This window comes from Diadema antillarum, unplaced genomic scaffold, assembly GCF_040938485.1.
Source record: "Diadema antillarum isolate AM-2024a unplaced genomic scaffold, OU_Dant_1.0 seq00000136_RagTag, whole genome shotgun sequence".
NCBI classification, from domain to species: Eukaryota; Metazoa; Echinodermata; class Echinoidea; order Diadematoida; family Diadematidae; genus Diadema; species Diadema antillarum.
This window is the reverse complement of record NW_027271213.1, coordinates 2,126,328-2,148,750: the sequence shown is the minus strand read 5'-3', so window position 1 is coordinate 2,148,750 and position 22,423 is coordinate 2,126,328. Positions and strand designations below refer to the sequence as shown.

Below are 22,423 nucleotides of genomic sequence, written 5' to 3'. Positions count from 1 at the left end.
GCGCTAATCGCTTATGGTTGGCTCGTCATGCTCGCCGTGAAACCCATCTGCCCCGATGTTTTCTCAGACGAGACAGCGAGAGAGAGCGTCGTCATCGGCGATGGACTCACAATGTGCAATAATTCGACGAGGCGCAGCGCGGCTCGGCGCGGAGACATTTTACCACATGCTTCTGATGCATAGCCATTGTCTCAAGCTGTGTGTTAAAGGGGAAGGTTACCTTAACATGATATGTATGGATAATGTTAGAATGCGGGATTGTATAGTACTTTATGAAATACTCTGTTAAAACATGAGGGAAGTCAGAGCAAAGTTGGGAATGAACATATTAATAAACAAAAGTTTTGTTAATTAAATGAGTGTTCCAGTCTTCTGGGAGGGGGGGGGGGGGGGGGGAGGGGGAGACTTCATGCGGCAATTTGTGATATAACAGCAGAGGAACAATTTGAAGAAAATGATAGGGCTTACACAAACTTCCCCTTTAACCCTTTGTATCTCACATCCTCGCTGTGCAGGGATAACATTGTACAAATGTGCAAATTTACATTCATATGGCGATGAAAGGAGTTAGCTCCCACCCATATGTAGGGCCTACCTGCGCTGCACTTTGCTCAGTTTTGGCTGCTAACATGTTGTTATGAAATACATCGTAAGTGGGTGTGACTCCCTGTGGCTGGATATAGAGTTGTGATAAGCTATGTAGTAATAAAAATATGATTTATGAACTTCCGCTAAGCTCATGCTGTACTGTCAGGAACCCTTTCAGAAGAGAAACTTAAAGACATATGTGAGATTGATGATATTCATACCACCAGGAACCCTTTCAGAAGAGAAACTTAAACTTTAAAGACATATGTGAGATTGATGATATTCATACCACCAGGATCGTGTGAGTGTGGTACATCATTCCACAAGGCACAAAGGAATTAAGCTGTGTTTTGATATCTACCTTGCTACTAGCATTGTACCAAGCTTGTAATACTACAAATTATGAAACAGAAGGATCCATTGTATAAAATAGCCTTTTCTGGTCCTCATCTCTCCCCCCCCCCCCCCCCCCCCCCCCAACGCTGTAGATACCACGCTGTAGAACATGTAGATCTTGGCTTTAATACATAATGTAGACCAGTTCACAATGCAGATGCTCATGTTTACAATTGTGCAATTGATACGAGTCTGGTTTGTGTAGACTATGCAGGCTGAGGCAGGGTTAGAAAGAGTTATGCTGGCGTATGACCCCCAATCAGGGCTGGAATAATTCGACAGAATTTGGATTTAATTGATGCTCATTTTACCTCCTGGGGGATGGCCCACATGTAAAAAGAAAAAAAAAAAAAAAAAGAAGTTCGGCAGCACGGGGCTCCCCTAAGTCAGACCAAGAAATTGAAATTGAAAACCTGCTGTGTCAAAACGCAAAGCCCGTGTAAATTGCAAAGCAGTACAACTAATTACTTCATTTTGCGGATTTGTGCCCCATCATGTTTACACTGATTTATTAAATAGCCCCTGGAGAAACATTCTCGTCTCTTATCTGGCAGAAGCATTTGACATTCGATTCAGTGTTGCTCATATGTTATGTTTACCGCTGGTTATGTTGTCTTGACCTCAGTATCTGTAGAAATAACTCTCCCCCTTTTTAAACCAGTTTTTAATGTTAATTTCCAGTCATGAAGGAATACTTGCCAATTTAGATGCTGCTCATTGGAATGTTTGTTTTATAATTTAATATTCTTACAGGATGGCAAACATTTTTCAATGGTTTATTATCCATTAGAGTTGCAGTGGTTGAAATTTCATGCTACACAGAACATTGCACATGTATCACATGCTTGTTGGCCCTGTCTGTATTTATAGCAGAAAGTGGCAAACTTTTGAGTTATTTTATCATATATCAAAGTTAAAGTCCCTCAATTTCATTCATTACACAAGATGCACATCAACCTGCCTACCTTACCCCGTGCCTTCTCTTTATTTTGTTCACAAAATGAGGTTTGTGGAATTGCATGTGTCTAAAAACTGTTGTTGCTATAGCAGTCATGGTGTTATAGTAGCTATTGCCTGCGTAATTCAGATGTGTGAAGTAAGGGAAAAAAAATGTACAGGAGTGCTCGGTGTATGGGTTGCTATGCTAGTTTACTGCGGGGACATCGCGGACGTATGAGGTGGAAAATGTTCAGTGCATGCTTTGGTATGTGGGTTCCTCTGACATACTGCGGGCAGCTCGTCTATCGTATTGCACATTATGTTTTGCTCTTCAAAGACGCCGTACAAGCAATTATCCTGCACTCATGCTGGGCTGTAATTAGCATGGCCGAAAAAAGAGAGTCGGCGCAATTCATCTGGAATGTCTCGAGATTGGTATTTGTTCTTGACTGATTGATATTTTACTTGGCACTATCACCCTGGGAAAACTACCCACCCCCCCCCCCCCCCAAAAAAAAAAAAAAACAACCACGATGAAAGCCTCTCTCATACGCATTTGAGTCTTAGAGTCCTCTTACAGATGTCTGTCGCATGTTTGTAATCCAAACTTGTGCTCTTAAGTAATAACCTTCTCAGCATTTTAACATACAATTTCACACCCTGCTCAAGTCGGCATTGAAAATGGAATAAGATCAAACAAATGATGTGAAAGAGGTATCATCAGACTTGGAATATGAAAGTGATGGCATTTTGAAAATTTCTCAGTTTTACAAAAGAGTGGGTATTAATAGTAACCATGTATTTAAATAAGATATAGGTAGTGATACCATGGCTTTGCAAGTTGCCCATCGAGAGACTTTAAACCAGGGCCCTGTTTTATGAAGAGTTAAGATTGATTATATAATTGGTTTCAACTGTAAGTCTGTGGCAGCCTGTGTGGTAAGGAAATTTAAAATTGATTTTATCTTTTGATAAAACGGGGCCCAGAACTAATAACACTACCCTTAACATGATATGTCAGAAACAAGTCAAAGAAATGTGTACCACAAAAAGAAAGAAAAAAAAATGTGGAATTGCCTTTACATTTTCATATTGTTATGATAATATGCAGTGACATCACAAACTATTGAAGTCTTCTCATCCAGCATTGACAGCACCAAAACTTTAAAATTTCATAACTTTTGAACAAATTGTCCCATTTTCCTCTATAGATGCTTCAGTAATGTGTTCTGTTAATATTGCTGCATTCATGTATATTTTGGGGAACTTTCCCCTTAAAACTCAACTTGCACAGGATTTAGTATTCCCACCTGTACCATCTTTGGAATTTGAGTCATCTCGATAACACGATCTCCAAGCATTGCTCAGTGCCATGCATGAGATACTGGTCTTCAACAATCCTTCTCCTTTTACAGTCTAACATACATCGATTCACATATAACTGACATGAAAAAATGAAGATCATCAAATTCATCTGTGCCAAAATCTTTGATGTTGATTTTAGATCATCATTAGACCACATCATGTAGTAACATGAATTGAAGTACATTGTATACTTTATCTTTTTGACATTTATGATTCATACATTGCACCTGTACATTATAATATCTTCACCCTCATTACAAATCAACAGATCCAATATCGTATATTATTTTTTTTAAGTGCAAGTTACTTGCCATTTGGTCTTTACATTTTTCCTCCGTTTTTTGTTTTGTTTTGTTTTCTGAATGATATAACCCAACTGGTAGTTATCGCTTGAAGATCAAGATTGAGACTTGGAGTAGAGGTTAAAGGGCTTGGACAAAGCTTTCAACCTTTTGATTTGGATTTGGGTATTTGTCTTGTTTTTGGGAAGAGATTATGGAGCCAAAGTATATAAAACTAGGCAGGGAAGAGAATAAACCTTATGTAAAACCAAATGGCATATAACTGCTATGAGAATATTTTGATAGACTTATTGAGAGTGTACACTTACATTGAACTAGTTTGAAAACACAGCTACACAGTAGATTCACAAACACCTTCATAGAATGCCCATAATAAATCGCCCACAAACATATACTGTACATACATTGTAATATCATTTAGTATATTTGACTGATGATCATAACTGAATTAATCATATCTATAGAAGATTTCTATGTGACCTTATTGTTAAAAACTTGATTTTATGTCAACCTCTGGTGAGGTTTTTTTTTCATTTTATTTTGTTCATTAATTTTTTTACTTAACTTTCTAAAATTGTATAAAAGAAATAACTTAACAATGTTTATTTGTTTATCTTTTTTTTTTCTGCCAAAGCCAGCAAAAAGTTTATTTGGTCCTTGTTCAATCTTTGCATTGGTAATGGTTCTATATCGTGCATGCAGCTGATATTGTTATTTCTATTTCAGGAATATGTTGGAAATGGAATTCAAAGAGATTTTACTGTGGCATGTTGGTGTTTTATGATTGGTCTAAATCCAAGTGTGTTGTTGTGTACACCTAAAGCACATACTGTGAATTTGTTAACAATAAAATCAGTGACTGTTTTGTGATAGGCGTTGCTATATTTTGCTTGCTTTGATAAAGCCTAGACCTGATATTCTGTGTTTCTTTAGCATTAGTGGTATTTGAATTCAACAGTACTGGCTTTTGTACTAGCTGATGATTTGATGCTTTTGTTACTGTAAATTTGAGCTACACATACACCTCCCACATTATTATTATTGTATACGAGTAGTTAAAGGCATAAACTTAACAAGACCCAGATCAAATGCTTACTTTTGTAGAGAATTATTTCATTTTTTTTTTAAAATTCTTATCCTGAATGAAGTCATCCCTTTTATTCCCCAAATGTATTGATTTCTTTCTGAATAACAGTTCATTTTTTGTTCTCAAATGTCAGTTTGGAAAATATTGATATTTAAGGTTTCTTGTCACTGCGTCTGATTAGGTATGCATTTTATGTGGTTCTTTCTTCACCAGCATGGCAGATGAAATCTCACTGTTCAACCACAAGATACGGGAGCTGGGCACCGGAATCAAAATGGCCGACTCAGGCTACCTGGAAGGGGACAAAAGATGGTCGTCATCAGAGGTAGAGTGTCGATGTAAAGGGGAGGGGGGAAAAGATCATGGAGAAACTGACAGAAGAAAGGAAGATAAATTGCATTATCTTTATCAATGTACATAAGGCATTTAAAAGTGGCGCATTAAAATGCATATTTTTGTCCGCTTTATTTTTATGTGCAATATAAGAGCATATTCGATGAAACACATAGGCTAATGTGTAACTTCCCATAGGTTACTGTTTTTATGTGGTTGTGCGATGATACACCATATTTTGTTTTATCTGTTGTGTGAACATATACTGAGGGCATGAATGCTTACTAAGTGTAGGAACTCCTGCTATACATGTATAGTATAAGTCACTCTTTTTTTCTTTCTTTTTTTCTAGTCCAGTCTGCTTCAAATTTGAATTACCAGTACTACTTTTTACAGTTTACACCTTTTGTAGATAATAATTATAGGTTGCAACCCCCAAAATTAGATTCCTTTCATATTGAGCTGGTATAGTATAGAGGTATAAGTAGTTGAGACCTATCCTCAGAGTGATAAAGCTGGAAACATCTTTACAATGGAGAGAGAAACATAAATATTGATTTCCAGTGAATTCACCTGAAGTAGACCTTGAAAAAATTCCAACACACAATGTACCATAGCAACGCTCCATGACTCTTCTCACCTCGCAGACCTGTAGGCTGTCCTCAGAGTAATAAAGCTGGAAACTTCTTCACGATGGAGGGGGAAACAGTACTATTGATTTTCAGTGAATTCATTTAGATAGGACCCTGAAAAAAGTCTGATATTCACTTGTTACCATAGCAACTCTCCATAACTCTCCTCCCCTTGCAGCCGAGCACGGAGGACGAGGAGGCGAAGTATCTGGCTGAGAGGGCGTCGCAACAGAAGGAGAAGCGGCAGCAGAAGTTCGTCAACGACACGGCGCGGACCTTCAAGCCCAACGACAACCACATCGACTTCATCGACGCCGGCGACGAGGAGGAGGAAGAGGAGGAGGACGGGGTGACGCCCACGCAGAGCCCCATCCAGACGCCGACGCTGGTCGACGTCGACCCGTTTACTAAGGTGACTGATCATGTATGTATCGGTGAACCAATTTTCCTTCTCTCTTTGGCATGGAATGCTGAGCAATTTGTGCAGCTGCAGAGAGAAATGGCAAAAAAAATAATAATCCTGCGAGCATTGCGGTGGATGACAGAAAGCACATTGATAAAGCACTCCTTGAAGCATCTTCAGATTTCTGCGCATCATGTTTTTTTTTTCTGTTATGATGGATGCATTTTGTGTAGTGGTAAACATTGAGCAACACTTCAAATATATGAGCCAAAATTCAAATAAATTCTCAACCAACAGTAATCCGAAATGGAAGGGTTGCCCCACCCACACAATAATTTGATATCCCAGGTGTGAGATAGCAAGATCCATACACTTGAAATCTTACTTGATATTTGACCCCATTTTGTCTGTAGATTCACTTTGAGTGATAAGCAGTAAATTGCAGGGTGTCTCAAACCACTCAAACTGTGCCAGTCATACGAATCGTAAAAGAGAAAAGAGGAAAGCTAATATGAACCTGTACTGTTACTGCTCCCCTGCTTCAAAACAGCCAACTTGCCATCACTAATATTTCAGTTATCTCACTAGACATAGAATAAAAAAACAGAATTATGCTGAAAAGTATTTTCCATCGGCAAGCTGAAGTTCCTTAACAGAGAAAAATCTTTACTTTTTGATTGGTGACCCCAAATTTAAGAGTACACGCTCCTGTCCCAATGCAAAGTACCCTTAATAGTTTTGAAAGGGATAATCCTTGTCTCCCAACTTCACCCGATGTGTGTACCTCCCCTCACCCAACATCATTTGGCTAAGTCATTACTAGCAGAGCCACCTGTCCGAGCCTCATGCCATTTCGTCACGCCCACCCTCATTAATTTCAGATCCTTCACTCAGACATATTCATAAACCAGGGCTCGACACTAAGTGCTTTCTATTGTGGCCCGTTTGGGCTACTGAAATCTATGAATATGAAGGTGTGGTGGCCTGAAATAAAAGAAAACAGAGGAATTAATTTGGAAATTTAGTTGCCTGGTTGGGCCATCAAAGGATGGCCTTTTTTGAAATCTGGTGGCCCACCATCAATTATTTTATGGCCCTGGGCCATCGAGCCTCTGCTAATGTCGAGCCCTGCATACATGTGTGAACACACTTTCAGCTTTATGATTACGCTGCAGAATACCATGGCAACAGGTAGAAATTCAGAAGCTTGCTGTGGCTTGCATAGGCAGTTGCCGTGTTAGTATTAAAGTCACTATGAGGGGAAGATTTTGTCAGAGGCAACCAGGCCAGCTTTGCTCCTCAAAGTGTCCCCGCCCTGCCCCTCTCTGCCGCCCTCCCCACCCTTCTTTGCCCCCCCCCTTTACTCTCATCCATCACCACATTACACATCCAGTACATCCAGTGATCTTAACCCATTGAGGACGGACTGATTTTGATACAACACGCATTTCCCATAGACACTTGCCCGAGTATACTCGGGACTCGTCCTCAACGGGTTAATTGTGCCATGTGCAGCTGATAACAACAAGCATCGATAAAACATTGCAATCGCAGACATCCCAACCATTCTGAATTTGGAAGAAAGAATCTGAATTCTGACCATTGCCAACTCTTTGTTTCGATAGGAGTTTCCTATTTTTCCTTGATTGTTTTACTACACACTTCTATGGGATCTGCTCTTTCTTTCCTGTTTTTGAGCCAAATCAATCCCTATATTTTCAGTCAGAAAGGTTGGGAGGTCTGCAATCGGCTCATTCTTGCTCAACTTCTCCCGCCCCGGGAATTCCCACCAACTGCAGCTCCATGCAGCTCTCTTATGCTCTGCGTAGGGCTACACAATAAAGATCCTTTTCTCGAGATGGCTATTTGGGCAAGCGGATGATGGAACTGGTTACCCAGATCGAAAAGTTGCGTCCACACCGGAAGCAAAGAATGACATAGACTTTGATGATTGCCATATGTTTTTCTAGCTGCTTTCTTTCCCTCCTTTTCTTGCTCATTCTGTCTCATTCCTCTCCCTCTACATTTTCTGAAGATGAACACGTGCGTTTGCTTCATTTTGCGGTGTGAGCGATCCTTCTTCATTTTTCCCCCCCAGGCAAATGCAGAGTGTATTGATTAAGATAAGAGTTGCCCAACCACCACCAAAACGATTCACAATGTACTTGCCCAACCATCAACTTTAGTTGCCTGTTAATAGGCAGTCATTTTGGATCGCAGCAAGCGGAATAGTAGTTACCTGTTGTACCTTTACAGGTACATACTAGTATGCAGTGTTCACTTTTCATGAAGGGAAACTACTATTCATTTCGACATTTCATACAGCACACCTTTAAGAAGAAATCTTCTCTGTTGCTTGTTAGTTGTGGTGACTCCTAGAATCTGGTGTACAAATGTTGACTTTACACCAGGTGTAACAACAATGCATGTCAGTGTAGAAATCCGTCCCAACACATAGTCAATTATACAGTGTATGTGTATTGATAGTGAATGTGTTAATCTAGTCAATTATACGGTGTATGTGTATTGGTAATGAATGTGTTAATCTCACCACAATGCATGAATGTGTAAGCACAGTGTCTTGTGTGCACAGTGTCTTGTGTACAGCACTTAGTAGAATTTAACCTCCTTGTTCTTACCTGATGTTTACAAAACATCTGTTTTTGAAAAAGCAAATATTTACATATTTGACAATTTCATCCAGAAATGACACAGTGTTTTTTCTTTACAAATAGTGTGTGTATGCCATTTATTCTAAAAGTACATGTACTACTTTTTGGCCAAGTTGAACTTCTGTAATGTTTAATGAATCAATTTTCAATGGAAACCTTATGATAAAAGTTCATAATTCATATTCAGAAGGCCATTTATATTCAACAGGACAACAAATTGCTCTAGAAGTGATATCATTATACTATTAAATGTCTTTTTCATAAAGAAAGTGAATGTGAGCATGATATTACAAGGATGTGGAATCCAATGATGGCATAGCATGGACTGTTGTGAATTTGTCAGTATTTACCATGAAAAAAAAAGCAAATTTTGAAATGACTTGATTGTGATTATTCTGTCATAGGATGACGAACTTATATTCTTCGAGATTCAAAATCCAAACTTCTTCAAGGTATACATCTTCATATTAAAGATTCTTTATTATAATGCAATCCAAAGTAATATATGAAGTAAATGCACCACTAAAGTAACTAACAGGATAACCTGTATTATAAGTTGGAATGACTCTTTATGATGATATATTATATAACAAATTTGACTTTTGTTATACTTGATATTTTCTTAATTTTGATGAATTATGTTATATCCTCTATTTTTTTTCTTTAAAAAAAAATGCCTGATGCACTACTCTAGATGATTTCAATATGAGTTTGCATGTATGCACCTTGACTTAACATATATGTATATGTACAGTATTTATCCTGTATTCACATTAAAAAGATTACACCTATTAACAAACTTTAAAAAGATTCATATGATTAGGCAAATTAGTCTTTATTGTCTGCATTCAGCCTTTGATATAATGGCTAGTTACCCAATATATTTTGCAGACTCTGTTTAAGCAGACTGATCAGAGGGGCAGATCATGAATAGATTATTGTTTTGTCTGATATTTTTATCTGACAAATTGTTCTAAGCTACTGAAATCCTTGCATCTGATTGGCTGAGAGCAAATTTGTCCGACAAATTTGTTGGACAAAACACTTCAGGAAATGCCCTTCAGGGCTCCATCTTTTCAAGAGTTATGACTGGTTCAAATCAACCATAAGTCCCCAAATCAATTGTAACTTTACGATTGATTGCAAATCCACCTCATAAGGAAGTTATGATTGAATTAATCATAACTTACGATTACTTTCAACTTTCAGGAGGATGGAAATTGATTTCCACCGCAAGTTTTATAAGACGGGGCCCAGGCTATCTACAGTTTTTTCACTCAGTACAAAGAGGAGAGAGCAGAGGCTGACATTTAGGGATTTGGACTAGAATAAGTCATTTTTTCTCTCTCCGTCTATTAGAAATTTTCTCAGCAACGTCTCGTCTAATTCGATTGAACAGACATGATTTTGTTATCTGCGGAAGCACCCTGCCACATTCAATGGACTCTCCAAGACTGTTGAAAGACGTCATGCAAAATGATATGGGAGGGTAGAAATGAGGAAAGAGAGAACAAATTTGCAATTCATTTGGGGACAAAATAAGATTCTTATTTTGTTTTCATCTAAAATTCTCCTATGATTATCACATGGAATTCAATTTAAAAAAAAATGACTCTAAATTGCAAATTCAATTCTGTATGCCCGCCACCCATATGTCACCAAAATTGGTTGTGTACATCCTCTTTCTTGAATATTTGTGGGGGTGACTGGATAGTATAGTTGAAATATTTTCTTTTATTTACATAAAAAGTGCATGACTGACCACCAAAGATATGCTCATTATTGGAACAGTTGCGTGTGTGTGTGGTGGTGGGTGGGGGGGGGGGGGGGGGGGGGGGTATGAAGTCTTTATTTAGTGCATATGCACATTTTTTGTAAAATAATTTTTCTGAGTTTGCCAGCTGTGATAAGACATTACTGCACATCTTCGTTGGGTACAGTGCTATGCACTGACCAAAAAATGGAGAGTTACATTTTTCATCTGATTATCAAATGATTGCGTTGTCCTTATTTTGCTTTTCTACTGGTGATGTGTATAATTGTGTCACTACTGTCTATCAACAATTTTTTTTTTCATTTTATTATATTCCATTAAACTTTTCATAAGATAATGCAATGCGTGACATTAATGTCATAAGCATAACATGCAGTTGCTATCAATAAGGTGATGGGGGGGGGGGGGGGGGGACAACAAAACCTTAATGTGTGGAGGAACACTTTTAATTCTTATGATTACAGTTGGATTTGGGATTTTCTCCCCTGGTTCTATTGACATTTACAGTTAAAATCTAATGTGGACACACTTTGTACCTTTTGCACATAGTCACCTAAAAAACTTTTCATGGGGGTTTTAGTTCCATAATGATTACTTCCTGATTATATGTCTATTGAACAATTTAAACAGAAAATGACAGTATGAAAGGTAAGTACAAAAAAAGTGTGATGCAATAAGGGTACCACCGCTATATTTCTAAAATTTTCCAAAAAGAAAAGATGTGAATAGTATGTGCGTCACAATGACTGATCAACACCAACCACAACATCCAGTGAAAATTAGTGAAAGCAGTGAAAAGTACTACAGACCCTGTGACGTTATCAATTATGGTGTGAAAGAAAATCCTGTAAGTTGCTACACACTGTAGTCACATGGTGGATAGTGTTGCTAATGTACCGTGTATGCCCAGGGGAAGGTACAGTTTTGTTTTCCCAGGGCTTTTTTATCGTGCTTGCAAAATGTTGCTAGGTGCTTGTTACAGGGCTACAATTGTATGTATGGTCTAGGAGTCCTAAAGACAAATCAACAAGAAATTAGATGTAAGGATGTTCTATTGAAAAACTTTTGTTTTTGTGTGGGTCTGTATATTTCAGTGGATGTATAGAGGAAAACAAGGTTAGGTGAAGCATGCTAATTTCCTACAAGCCTTCTCAGGCCCTATAGTCAACATGAGAACCCCCATTGTATGATATTATTCGGTTCTTAACCCGTTGAGGACGGGCTACAAAATGCATTTCCCATAGACCCCTGCCCGAGTATGTACTCGAGACTCGTCCTCAACGGGTTAAAGTTTTGACATTAGTTTTGTGACTACTTGTTTCCCATTCCTTTACTACTGTTTTTCTTTTCTCTTGTTGTTCTTTTATTTGATTTCCCTGAATAATCAACTCTTTTTCCGTGTGGGGGGTTGTAATTAGGTGTATGGCTGCTGTTGCTAAGAGGGCACTGTGATGATTTTGTTGTGACAACAACGTCTTTCCCTCGGTTTGTTATTACAGAAAGCAGCAATGAATAAGTTAATGAATGAATGAATATTAATATTAACAAATATGATAATAAGTAAATAAATCAATAAATACATAAATGAATGAAGAAATAAATACATACATTTATAAATGATTGAATGAATAGATAAATGATTAAATGAATAAATCAAATTGAAATTTCATTTAAAATCACATATTAATTTCCAAGATCACATATTTCTTTTCAATACAATTACAAAACAACAACAACGAAAATGTAATATAACAATATATGAAAGTATATGTTTGGAACTATTAGTGAATATCTGAAGAAAGTGAATAAAGAAATAAACAAATGAAGAATTATGTAAAAGCCGTGGAGGAATATTAAATGAAAGTCATATGTAGAACCATGAATAGTGAAGATAGTAGAATATGCAAGTACAACTGTAGATTGCTTTGGAGTGTTAAAGAAAAAGAGGAAGACAAAAACTAAATAGTAGTACTAGTTAATGCGCCATTAATATGCTGCTGGTATAAATGTCATCATGAAGGTGTCACAACAGATGAAATTCCCTACTTTGCCCTTCAGTACATCAAAAACATAATTAGAAAAGAAAACAAAGAAATATTTCTTCCTATTTGCGGCTTAATGTGTGCACTTACTTGCGATCCCCCATGGAGTCACTATACTGTATTTGCTGTATACTGATAGACCTTGTTGACACAGATCACACATTTTCATTTCATTTCTTTCTCTCATGAGCAGGTAAATGCTGATATTCGCACATATTGCATAATATTGACATTTGCAGAGCAGAGCATCAAACCGCATGCATACTAACATGTTGCTTTGATTTGGCAGTATGGAATTATGATAATGATTGATACAATGAAATGTGGGATGATATCTGTATTTCTGGTAGAAGTTTCTATGCCCTCTAAACTTAACAGAGTGTTGATAATGAAGTTATTAGCTGGAATTCACACAGGTAGTTTGAACTTAGTCCACGGATTATGCAAATTTTATTGTTCTAAATGTGCATGAAACATTGTACATTGTATATGCCAGTGCACATCCAATAATGATTGCAGGCTTATTTGGATGTGTGCAAGGTATGCTTATTTAAAATTGAAACTGGGGATTTTATTCAAACTATCTTTGTGAATTCAAAACATTGGGTTTAAAGCCTCTACAAAGATTTGAGATTTAACATGGATTTTTTTAAACACATGATTAGTACAAATTGTATGTCTTCAAAAGAAATAAGAAAGGTAATAGATTGCTAGCACAAAATAGAAAGGGCTGCCCACTAACCGTTTTCTACTGGTCCAGCCTATCCCTGTCAGATCAGTAGATATCCAGTTTTCCATTTTGTACTGGTTTGAAACTAAAATTACTAGTCCTTCAAAATCATAAAATTCTTGTGTCGAGTTGATGAACACTGATAAACTTGGTGCTTATTAACGTCAATGTAGGGCAATTTGTCAATCAGTTGCAATAAAGAATGTACTGGTCCTGGTCTTTTTTTAACCGGCCCAGACAATGTTATTGTTTGTTTTGTTTTTGTTTTTTTACTGGTTCAAATGTGATTTTTACTAGTCTGGGACCTTTGGACTGGTGCCAGCGTTAAGCATTGCAATGAAAAATTGCATCTTGATGCTGAAGGCCCATTTTCAATTTTAGAAGCTAGTTATTTGGGGATTAGATATTACTTCCATTGATAACTACAGTAACCTATGAAGGGCTGTTCAAATCAATGCGGTCTATGCTCAACGTAATTTCAATTATGTGCTGACTTCTTTATAATATCTATACATCTTTGACCTGTCCAAAGATGTGACAATTCCATTTTTTTTTTTGTAACTATTTGTCATTCTGGCTTACTGGCTTACACTCTGATTGTTTGCATGTCATTGGACACTTCACATTCATGCATATTATATAGGAGCTGGAGAGGCAGAAGGCGATGTATGAGGAGAAGAAGAGGCAAGCGAGAGAGGAACGACTAAGGATGGAGGTGGAGGAGCAGAAGAAAAAGGAGGATCCCGTGCATCCCGGCAACGACGTACACTCGCCCGTCGCTAAGGAAACCGGCGGGGTGCGGAGGCTGAGCAGCGAGAGCCGGATACAGAAACCCACCGTCATCATCGGCGGCAGCGGTGGCGTCGACGAGAGGCGGATAGGTGGGCCCAAGCTGGCCAATGGGTCGTCGGGGGCAACCACAAATGGCAACAGGTGAGTTGGCATGGCAACGGCCTGTCCAGAGGGATACCGATCCCTCATCCAGGGCAGGAAACTGCATGCTTTAGTTTATGAATTACTACTAACCCGTGCATAATGGCAAGCCATGTCTTCTGGAAGATCCAGGTCTTGTTGAGTTGTGCTCGCCAATCTGCCTGCAGACTTGAGTTGCTCCATTGTTACCGTCAGTTTACAAACTTGGCAGTAGAATGGAAGTGATTAGCAGGTCCGTAAAGTAGGAATGACATGTACATTGTTCATGTGTACACTAGTGTAGATCATGATCTCATAAATCATACCCAAAATTGTGAGTAAAAGAAACAATTTCTCTTTCTAAATCCTTACCTACAAATATTACCAGTCAGTGCTATAACACTTTTATTTTTTCCTGTAGATGATACAGCTGGTTCTGCAGCAATACGATTGAATCAAATGCACAGCAATGTTATCCTATATTTTAAGCTTAAGAAATAAGTTAAGCGGATTTTAGTGAATTTTAGCTGTTGTTGAAAGGCCTTGAGCATACCCTACAGTCATAACAGTAATCGCATAAAAGCAAAACTTTCCCCGTTATGTAATAATTTGCCAAATCATGTTTAGGGACCTACTAGTATTAGTGAGTATTGCTATTTAAACGTTTTGCTTCAACTGTCTGATATACTATTGACATTGTTCATATGTTGCTGACTGGAGTAAAAGACTAAAAGGTCATTGCCATCATTTGCTGAGTATATCTGTGATTAACATAATTATCATCTCAATCCAAAGGTTAATTGGAAGGTGTATTTTGCCATACTCGTATTGAATCCTTATCAATAGAGTTGAGAATATCGACTGCAACTTTAGGACCATCATTTACTATAGATTATAAACATGAACATCTGAATTAGCACACATGCCCCTCTCTTACCGACATCCACAATAACAGTTACTTGTAGTGTGTGTCTCCATCTTGTGGATGGTGAATATTCATGACATTTTATAAATTCCATCTGTTGTTTAGGCTGTAAATGTTCATTCATAAATACAGTGTATTTCTAAATCCCATAGCGGTCAGGTATAACATACAACTTCATAAATTCATGTTTAGCAATTAGATATGGACACAAATTGCAATTGTGCACATTTACTATATGCCTAGTTTTCGATCACCAAAATTGACACCATCTGTATGGTGACAGGGTATACTCTATCACATTTCATCTTTGAGTTTGCAATGCACAAAGGATATAGATGCATGTCTTCATCATTGCTATTTCATGATTCTAACGCCTTCAGTTGTTTGTTTGGCTTCTATGGATACACTCTGTATTTACGTCCTTGCAATCTTCTACTGATTTTCCAAAGAATAGGGGCTTTTTTTGCCACATTTGATAATAAAGATATACATATATTTATGAGCCAAAAAATCAATTCAGTCATCTTTTCAGTCAGTCCGGTTTTGATTGTAGGTGGCAGTTGCGGGCTTGTCGTGACTGGATGAGGCGTTGTTTTATTTTTGATTGCCCTTTATTTATGCGTTTTAAGTTGAACTATGCTTGCATTTAGTTTGCCTCTGAATTACTCTTACCTGCATGCTTCGATGCTTGGATGCTTTTGATGCGGGTTATTTACGGACGTCGTCTTCGTCATCATCCACACTCTATATCCCCCCATCATCCTCTTACTCGACATCGTATTCATGTAGTAGAAGAACCTTGTCATCGGCCAGTTCGACGTCGACGAGCATTGGGAGACCCAAGTCTCTGTATGTGTAAGTAGTCACGGAAATACTGTGGATCCTCGTCGTGCGAGGAAGTGTCAAACAGTTACATCAAGTGTACAAGTGTGTCGTGTTGAAGTGAGCAGCGGGTTATAGGGGAACTCAGTCCCCATCTCTGGGTAGTCACATTTATCAACCTATCGTGATAAAAAGGGACACGTGTGTGTATTATACCTATAAAGTATTAAAATCCTTTTTTTCCCTGGAGACCTCGTCCAAGCTAGTGGTCACCTGTTCTTGCCGCTTACAAATCACTACTTAGGTAAATCTCCTTTTCTGTTGTGGAATTGGTGTTGCTCTGTTGGGCAAGCCTTGGACAAGTCTCTGGTTGTAAGCTGAGCAAATGTCTCAGAAGGCTTTGTATAGGATTCAGAAATGTTTGTGGATAAAATACAAATGTAGGTCTGTGTCACAGGAAACACAGTTAGCTATATCTCGTGGAGATTCCTGAAATGAGAGTCCACTATCAGCCAGTTGATATACTGGGCAATACTACTTCTTGTAGCTTTATGTGAATTACATAAAAGTGGAGATGCATTTTATATGTAACCTCTCTCATTGAGAGCCCGTTTGGTCTCCCTATTATTGACTTTCTTACTTTTGCAGTTGTACTTTTTCAGTGATGTCCATATTTTTTTTACCTTTAAAAAAGACAAAGAAATCCCACAGAGATTTATTTATTTTGTTGTTGTTTTTTCAAACAAATATCAAAATTCATATTTTCCCCAAAAAATCTCTTGTGGCAATTTTTTTTCTTTGCTTTACCGTTTGGGACTTAACCGAATAATCATGCTAATGGGTCACATGGTGTACTCACCTCAAAACACATGAAAGCTACAATGTCTGTATAGAGAGGGATCCGGATTGCTTTCTAAGCATGATTTCAGTAAAATTTTTCTACTCTCTCTTTTTCTCTAGCAAATTTGCAGTGAACAGTAGGAGTGAGGTCAGCGTTACACTACCACTCTTTCATTTCTATCTACTACATCTCTTTTGAAACGTTTTGTGTTGTTCCGCAAATTAGTGGGTGATTTTTTTCCACAAATGGTGACAGTTTACGGTGACTGGGCAGCATTAGAATGCTGGTTTTGTTTCTCTCACACCTTCTGGAAAAGTACAGTGTGAAGCACTGAACTCAGAACTCTGAATGCTCTCATGTTAGTGTACTGTCCATGGTTTGACATCAAAAGAAAATTGAACACATGTTGAGTGAGAGCATCAGAAACCCGGTAATCCCCCCCCCCCCCTCTCGATTATCAGTTATAGATAGAGCACAAACCTTAATGTTCAGTCTTAAGATATTACATGCTTTACTTCTAGTCCACTTTTATTCCTTTGATAATTTTGAAAGTGTCCAGGCTCAGGACTACATGGTTAGCACACACACATTGCCTTTGGTTCTTCTCTTGATAATTTACTGGCCATTTCCTCATTTTGATTACAGATCATATACACGTGTATATTTCAAAAGCGGGCATCATTTCATGATAGATGATATCCTTTAGTTGGTGCAGTGGCCTTAGCGTTATTCATATGAAACCAACATTGATTGATGCATTATGTGGCATAGCTGTCATATTTCTGGCTTAAGTCCCTCCCCACTTTCCCCTTCCCCCCCCCCCCCATCCTCCTTTTATACTTCATCCTGCTATTTTCCTCGTGGTAGCTATTGAGAGGAATCTTTTGTAGAGATCTAGCAGTAGTAGTGGTCCCCATGTACATCCATTATTGCCATGATGTCACAAACAACTGGTATATTATAGTGAGATAAAGGTGAAACATTTTCACACCTTTGTGCTCACTTTACACCTACACTTAGAGCTTCACGAGCAGAATTTGTAACTGATCAGTTCCCCCGGTGGAAGACTCATTATTAGAACTACGTAGACATCATCATTGATGTTATCCAATTTTATATGGTGATGTTCTGTGGGGAAATACATAATAGGGTGTGGTTAGGAAATGATCCAGCCTTTGTTTCTCCACCTTTTAGTGATAAGAAGGTTCCGCGGCGGGCAACGGTCGGAGGTTCGGCAGACAGCAAGAGGGCGTCGACGGGAGATAAGTATGGGTAAGATGGACCATTCAACTCCTCCCTAACAACGTCTGTGATGTTTAATGACCCTTCTACAGCGACATCATCCACTTAATGACACCTGGGTAACAGTGTCCATGACTCAACGGAACACGTTTAATAATAACATCAATATCTTGATTGCACTTGTACTATAACACCAACGATATAATGGCCCTTTATTTAACGACATCAATGACTAACAGCACTTGTATATCATCAGTAATATCGCAACACCTGTATAACATCATCAGTAATATTATGACACCTGTATATTAACAGCATTTATAATTCAGAAGCAGCTGTATAGCAATGTCATTGATTCAAAAGCAGCAGTATAACAAAAGCAATGATTTAACAGCTCACGCGTAACAGCATCAGTTCTATGATTTTATAAACAACATCACTGGTTTAATAGCACATGCATAACAAGATCATAACTACATTGTATTTATGGCATGTACAGTGTATATCATATTGCATTAATGATTTAATGGTTTATGTAGCCCTATTTCATTCTGTTTGATAAGTTGTAATGTGTTTTAGATATCAAAGCTTCCAGAGGCCCAGCTACCAAAGTTATGAATTTCACAGAGAATTATTGATGTTGTAACAATGCAAGAATCATACCCATACAATACAGATAACAACACAAACATTGTTGTATTATCAAACCTATGTATACCTTCATTTGGTGATTTCAAGTTCAGTGCTAGTGCAGGTGGTAGTGCTATCTCCCAAACAACTGCCTTGAATCAAGCTCTAATAAACACTGACAGTCAAATTAAATGCAAGTGGTACTGATCACAATTATCGATCCCAACACCCCAAAAAATACATCAGAATTTTGAGGTCAACCTACTAAAACGAACTGATTTCAAGGTCGGTGTTATCCCCAGTGCTATTGTTGAGATACGTAGTACTAACATTAGCTCTAGCACCAACATTAAATTACCCAATGTGTAAAGTTGCATTGCTCTTGATGCCTATTAAACCTGTGCGTTGTAATGAAAAGTGTAATACTTAATCAATTATTTTAAGTCATTGAATACAGATAATTTCTTAGATTTGAATGTCCACTGGCAATTCTGCTCAAATCTATTAAGCCATAGACTCGGGGCAATATCTAGCAGGCATGCATCCTAATGCACTTGTAGGTGTTACTGTTTTGGTTGGCATGGTAACCCCGAGGGAGTTTGAACTACAGCATCGTGTGTTTTGCTGTGGATTTGTTTGTGTTATATTACTAACATTGACCAAGTTTGTGCGCTACTCTTTTGCACTCTCTTCTGATTAACATAAATCATAGCACTTTGTAAAAAGCAACATGTTTTGTATTAACACCTGGCAGAATATTCTTGTTGTTGAGAAGCTTAATATTAAAATGTCCATGAAAGTAGGTTTTACAATATGTCTAAGTATGTGATAAAATGAAATGTGGGATAATGATTAATTTTTCCTGATTTAGCACAATATGATATCACATGTAATGGAATATAATATAATATAATGTAATATAATATAATATAATTCAATATAATATGATATAATACAATATGATATGATATGATATGATATGATATAATATAATATAATATGATATGATATGATATGATATGATATGATATAATATATAATATGATATAATAAGATAAGATAAGATAAAATATAATATAATAAAATATAATATATAATATGATATAATAGAATAGAATAGAATAGAATATGAAATGATATAATGTGATATTTGGTATATTAGGTACAATTAGGTGTTATGACATATACTAAAGCATAGTGTTGTATTCTGTAAATACAGTGTGAGGTTAAGGTGTTTGAGAACTTGATTTGTAACATTTATGCTGTGAAAATATAAAAAGATTGATAATCCTTCCTCGCAGTTATGCTGTTGGTACCAGCGTTCATTGTCTCTATTTTCCAATAAATATCTGTTAGAGATTCAATTTTATCCTATCATTCTTTCCTCTTCTCTATAGCAACATCAACCACTCACTGCCGATGTCCAACGGAAAGGTCAAGAGAGCATCAGACTCGGATGCTGGCCTGGTCGGGGGTGGTCAGATCTCGCCCGAGAGGCACAAGGCCCAGGTGACCAAGAGGACGGAACTGGAGGAGAAGAATCGGACAAAGCAGGCCCAGAGGGACGCAGTACTCAACTTCTACAAGGTACTGCTGACCCATTGACCATAAATCATCATCTTTTCAGTTAAAGGGGAATTCCAGACCACTATAAAAATTACTTTATTTGGCATATATTTTGCTAGGTTTTCGTTTTCACAAATTTTGTGAGTCGGGTACTATTCGCAAATTTAACGAAGTGCAAATTTACTAAACTCTGATCTCAAAATGAATGCCACGTGCACACATACATGTACATTTCTTTTGGTCATGGCTGTTCTCCATGACTGAGAATTTATCCTTCTGTAAAATTGTCAGGGATTCATGAGTGGCAAAGAAAATAGACTCGCTATTATGTTGCATATGGAGTAGTCTGAAAAGAAAGACTAAAATTTTGCAAGCACAACAGTGAACATTTGATCAAAGTAGGATAGAATAGAGATGATGGAAATTAATTGGGCAATGTGAAATGTCAAGTGAAAAGAGATAGGCTTCAAAGTGAATACCTTGTATACAGATTTACTATGCTTTGTGGGAACATAATGAATATAGATTATCTTTAATTTTTGTGATATGATGTAAGCATCTCTTCCCTCCCTATCAACAAAGTGATTTTTTTTTTCATCTATTTTCAACATTTACCTCTTCGATGCCTTTGCAGACCCGGACGTCCATGTCACCGACGGGGAAGAAAGAAGACACCGCATCAAACAATTCCAAAAACTCACCCGGGTCAGCTTTTAGCAGTATAAAACCTAGATCAGGTAAGAATCAGTGATTAAAGGGGCATTCCAGACGATTGTCATAATTTCATATCATGTAGTACATTAATTGACAAGTTCAGATTTGTGGAATTTATTGTGGTCCTTATTCATCATCCCAATCACTATAGATTCTGAAACTCTGTACCCAGCATAACCAATTTATATTTGTTCAAATGTAAAAGTCTGAAAATCATCCAAAGGTCTCCTTTAATGATGACAAGCCAAAGTGAAATTACATTCTGTGTGTGAGCAGATAAAGGTCAAATGAGGAGAGCAACATAATGAGACACATAGTCATAACGAGCAATGTCATGAGCAGCACCTGAACGATTTTGTTACGTTGCAGTAAAAGAGCATTCTTTTACATTCAAGGGAGCTTGTTAATATACAAGCAGGTTGAATTACATAACATTTATGAGAGTTTCACAAAGTGATATGATAATTCATATTGTTCATGCTGAGATAAATAACTTCACAACTTACATGTAGCATACCCATCAACTTTCCTTTGGTATTGCAGATTGCTGTTTTTGAGACACTTTGTGTTTGTAATTGATTTAACTGGGTAATTTCTCTGAACTTTGTAAAATAATAACTTTTTAAAGTAGTAAAAAAGGAGATGCAAATAAGGATTTTCTGTATTAACATTGTCGTTAGTATAGATGACAGTTTCTTTAATTACAAGATACAAATCTGGACTAATGTTCAAATCGATGCAAATTTCACTAATCGGTTAACATCTGTGCTTTTGCAGAATGAGAACAGAGTATTTGAAAATCTCTTAATCTCTCCCTAAATTTTTACCTGGATTTTTCCTTTATTTATTTATTTTTTTTTAAAGATGAAATTGTAAAGTCAAATATCAAGAGACTCACACAGCATGTCAAGTTTTCTTTTGTTTTGTTTTGTTTTTTCTTGGTCGTGTCCATGTCTGGTATGATCAGAAAATTGTGAGTCATCATCCCTCTTGTTAAGCATAAGTGTTTTGTGTCAAATTGTTAGTGACAATTTTTTTTTTTAAAGCGAGGCGAGTAAGATGAATCCGGATGGACGTGTAACCCCATGGTATCAGAAATGTCTTTTGCTTTTTTTTTTTCCAGCCTTCAATATAGGAGGGGGCAAAGGGGTCGGTGAGGGCCTACAGACAAACTTCACCGCCAAGAGAGAGAGAACTAAGTGGGCGGAAGAGCTGGAGAGAATCGAGCAACTACGGAAGGTGAGAGGGGGCATTGGAAGCGCAGAACAATTTGAGATTTTTTTTCAAATGTGTGTGTGTGTGTGTGTACACATGTGTGAGTGAATGCTCACTTTGACTTTTGGCCACATAATGTACTCAGCCAAAGTTTGACACTTTTCATTTTCTGATATTGTGCTGTGAATGTGAATGAAAAGCTAGCTTTGAAAAGTGGGAGAAAGTTTGGTCGTGCAGAAAATTTGAACAGTATGTTATTTTTGGTGTAATATTTGAGCATTTGACATGTGTTC

The 22,423-nt window shown here is 37.4% G+C and overlaps 1 protein-coding gene across 1 annotated transcript in view; it reads left to right on the top strand.

The window, feature by feature from the left end:
* Window positions 1-22,423, top strand: part of LOC139727618 (uncharacterized) — a 116,059-nt gene that overhangs the window by 78,442 nt on the left and 15,194 nt on the right. The window contains exons 8-15 of the mRNA XM_071638601.1: window positions 4,891-5,002; window positions 5,821-6,066; window positions 13,907-14,196; window positions 15,890-15,955; window positions 17,958-18,035; window positions 20,033-20,222; window positions 20,836-20,938; window positions 22,039-22,154. Of these exons, the coding sequence (XP_071494702.1) occupies window positions 4,891-5,002; window positions 5,821-6,066; window positions 13,907-14,196; window positions 15,890-15,955; window positions 17,958-18,035; window positions 20,033-20,222; window positions 20,836-20,938; window positions 22,039-22,154 (1,201 nt within the window). The remainder of the gene's footprint in view (window positions 1-4,890; window positions 5,003-5,820; window positions 6,067-13,906; window positions 14,197-15,889; window positions 15,956-17,957; window positions 18,036-20,032; window positions 20,223-20,835; window positions 20,939-22,038; window positions 22,155-22,423) is intronic.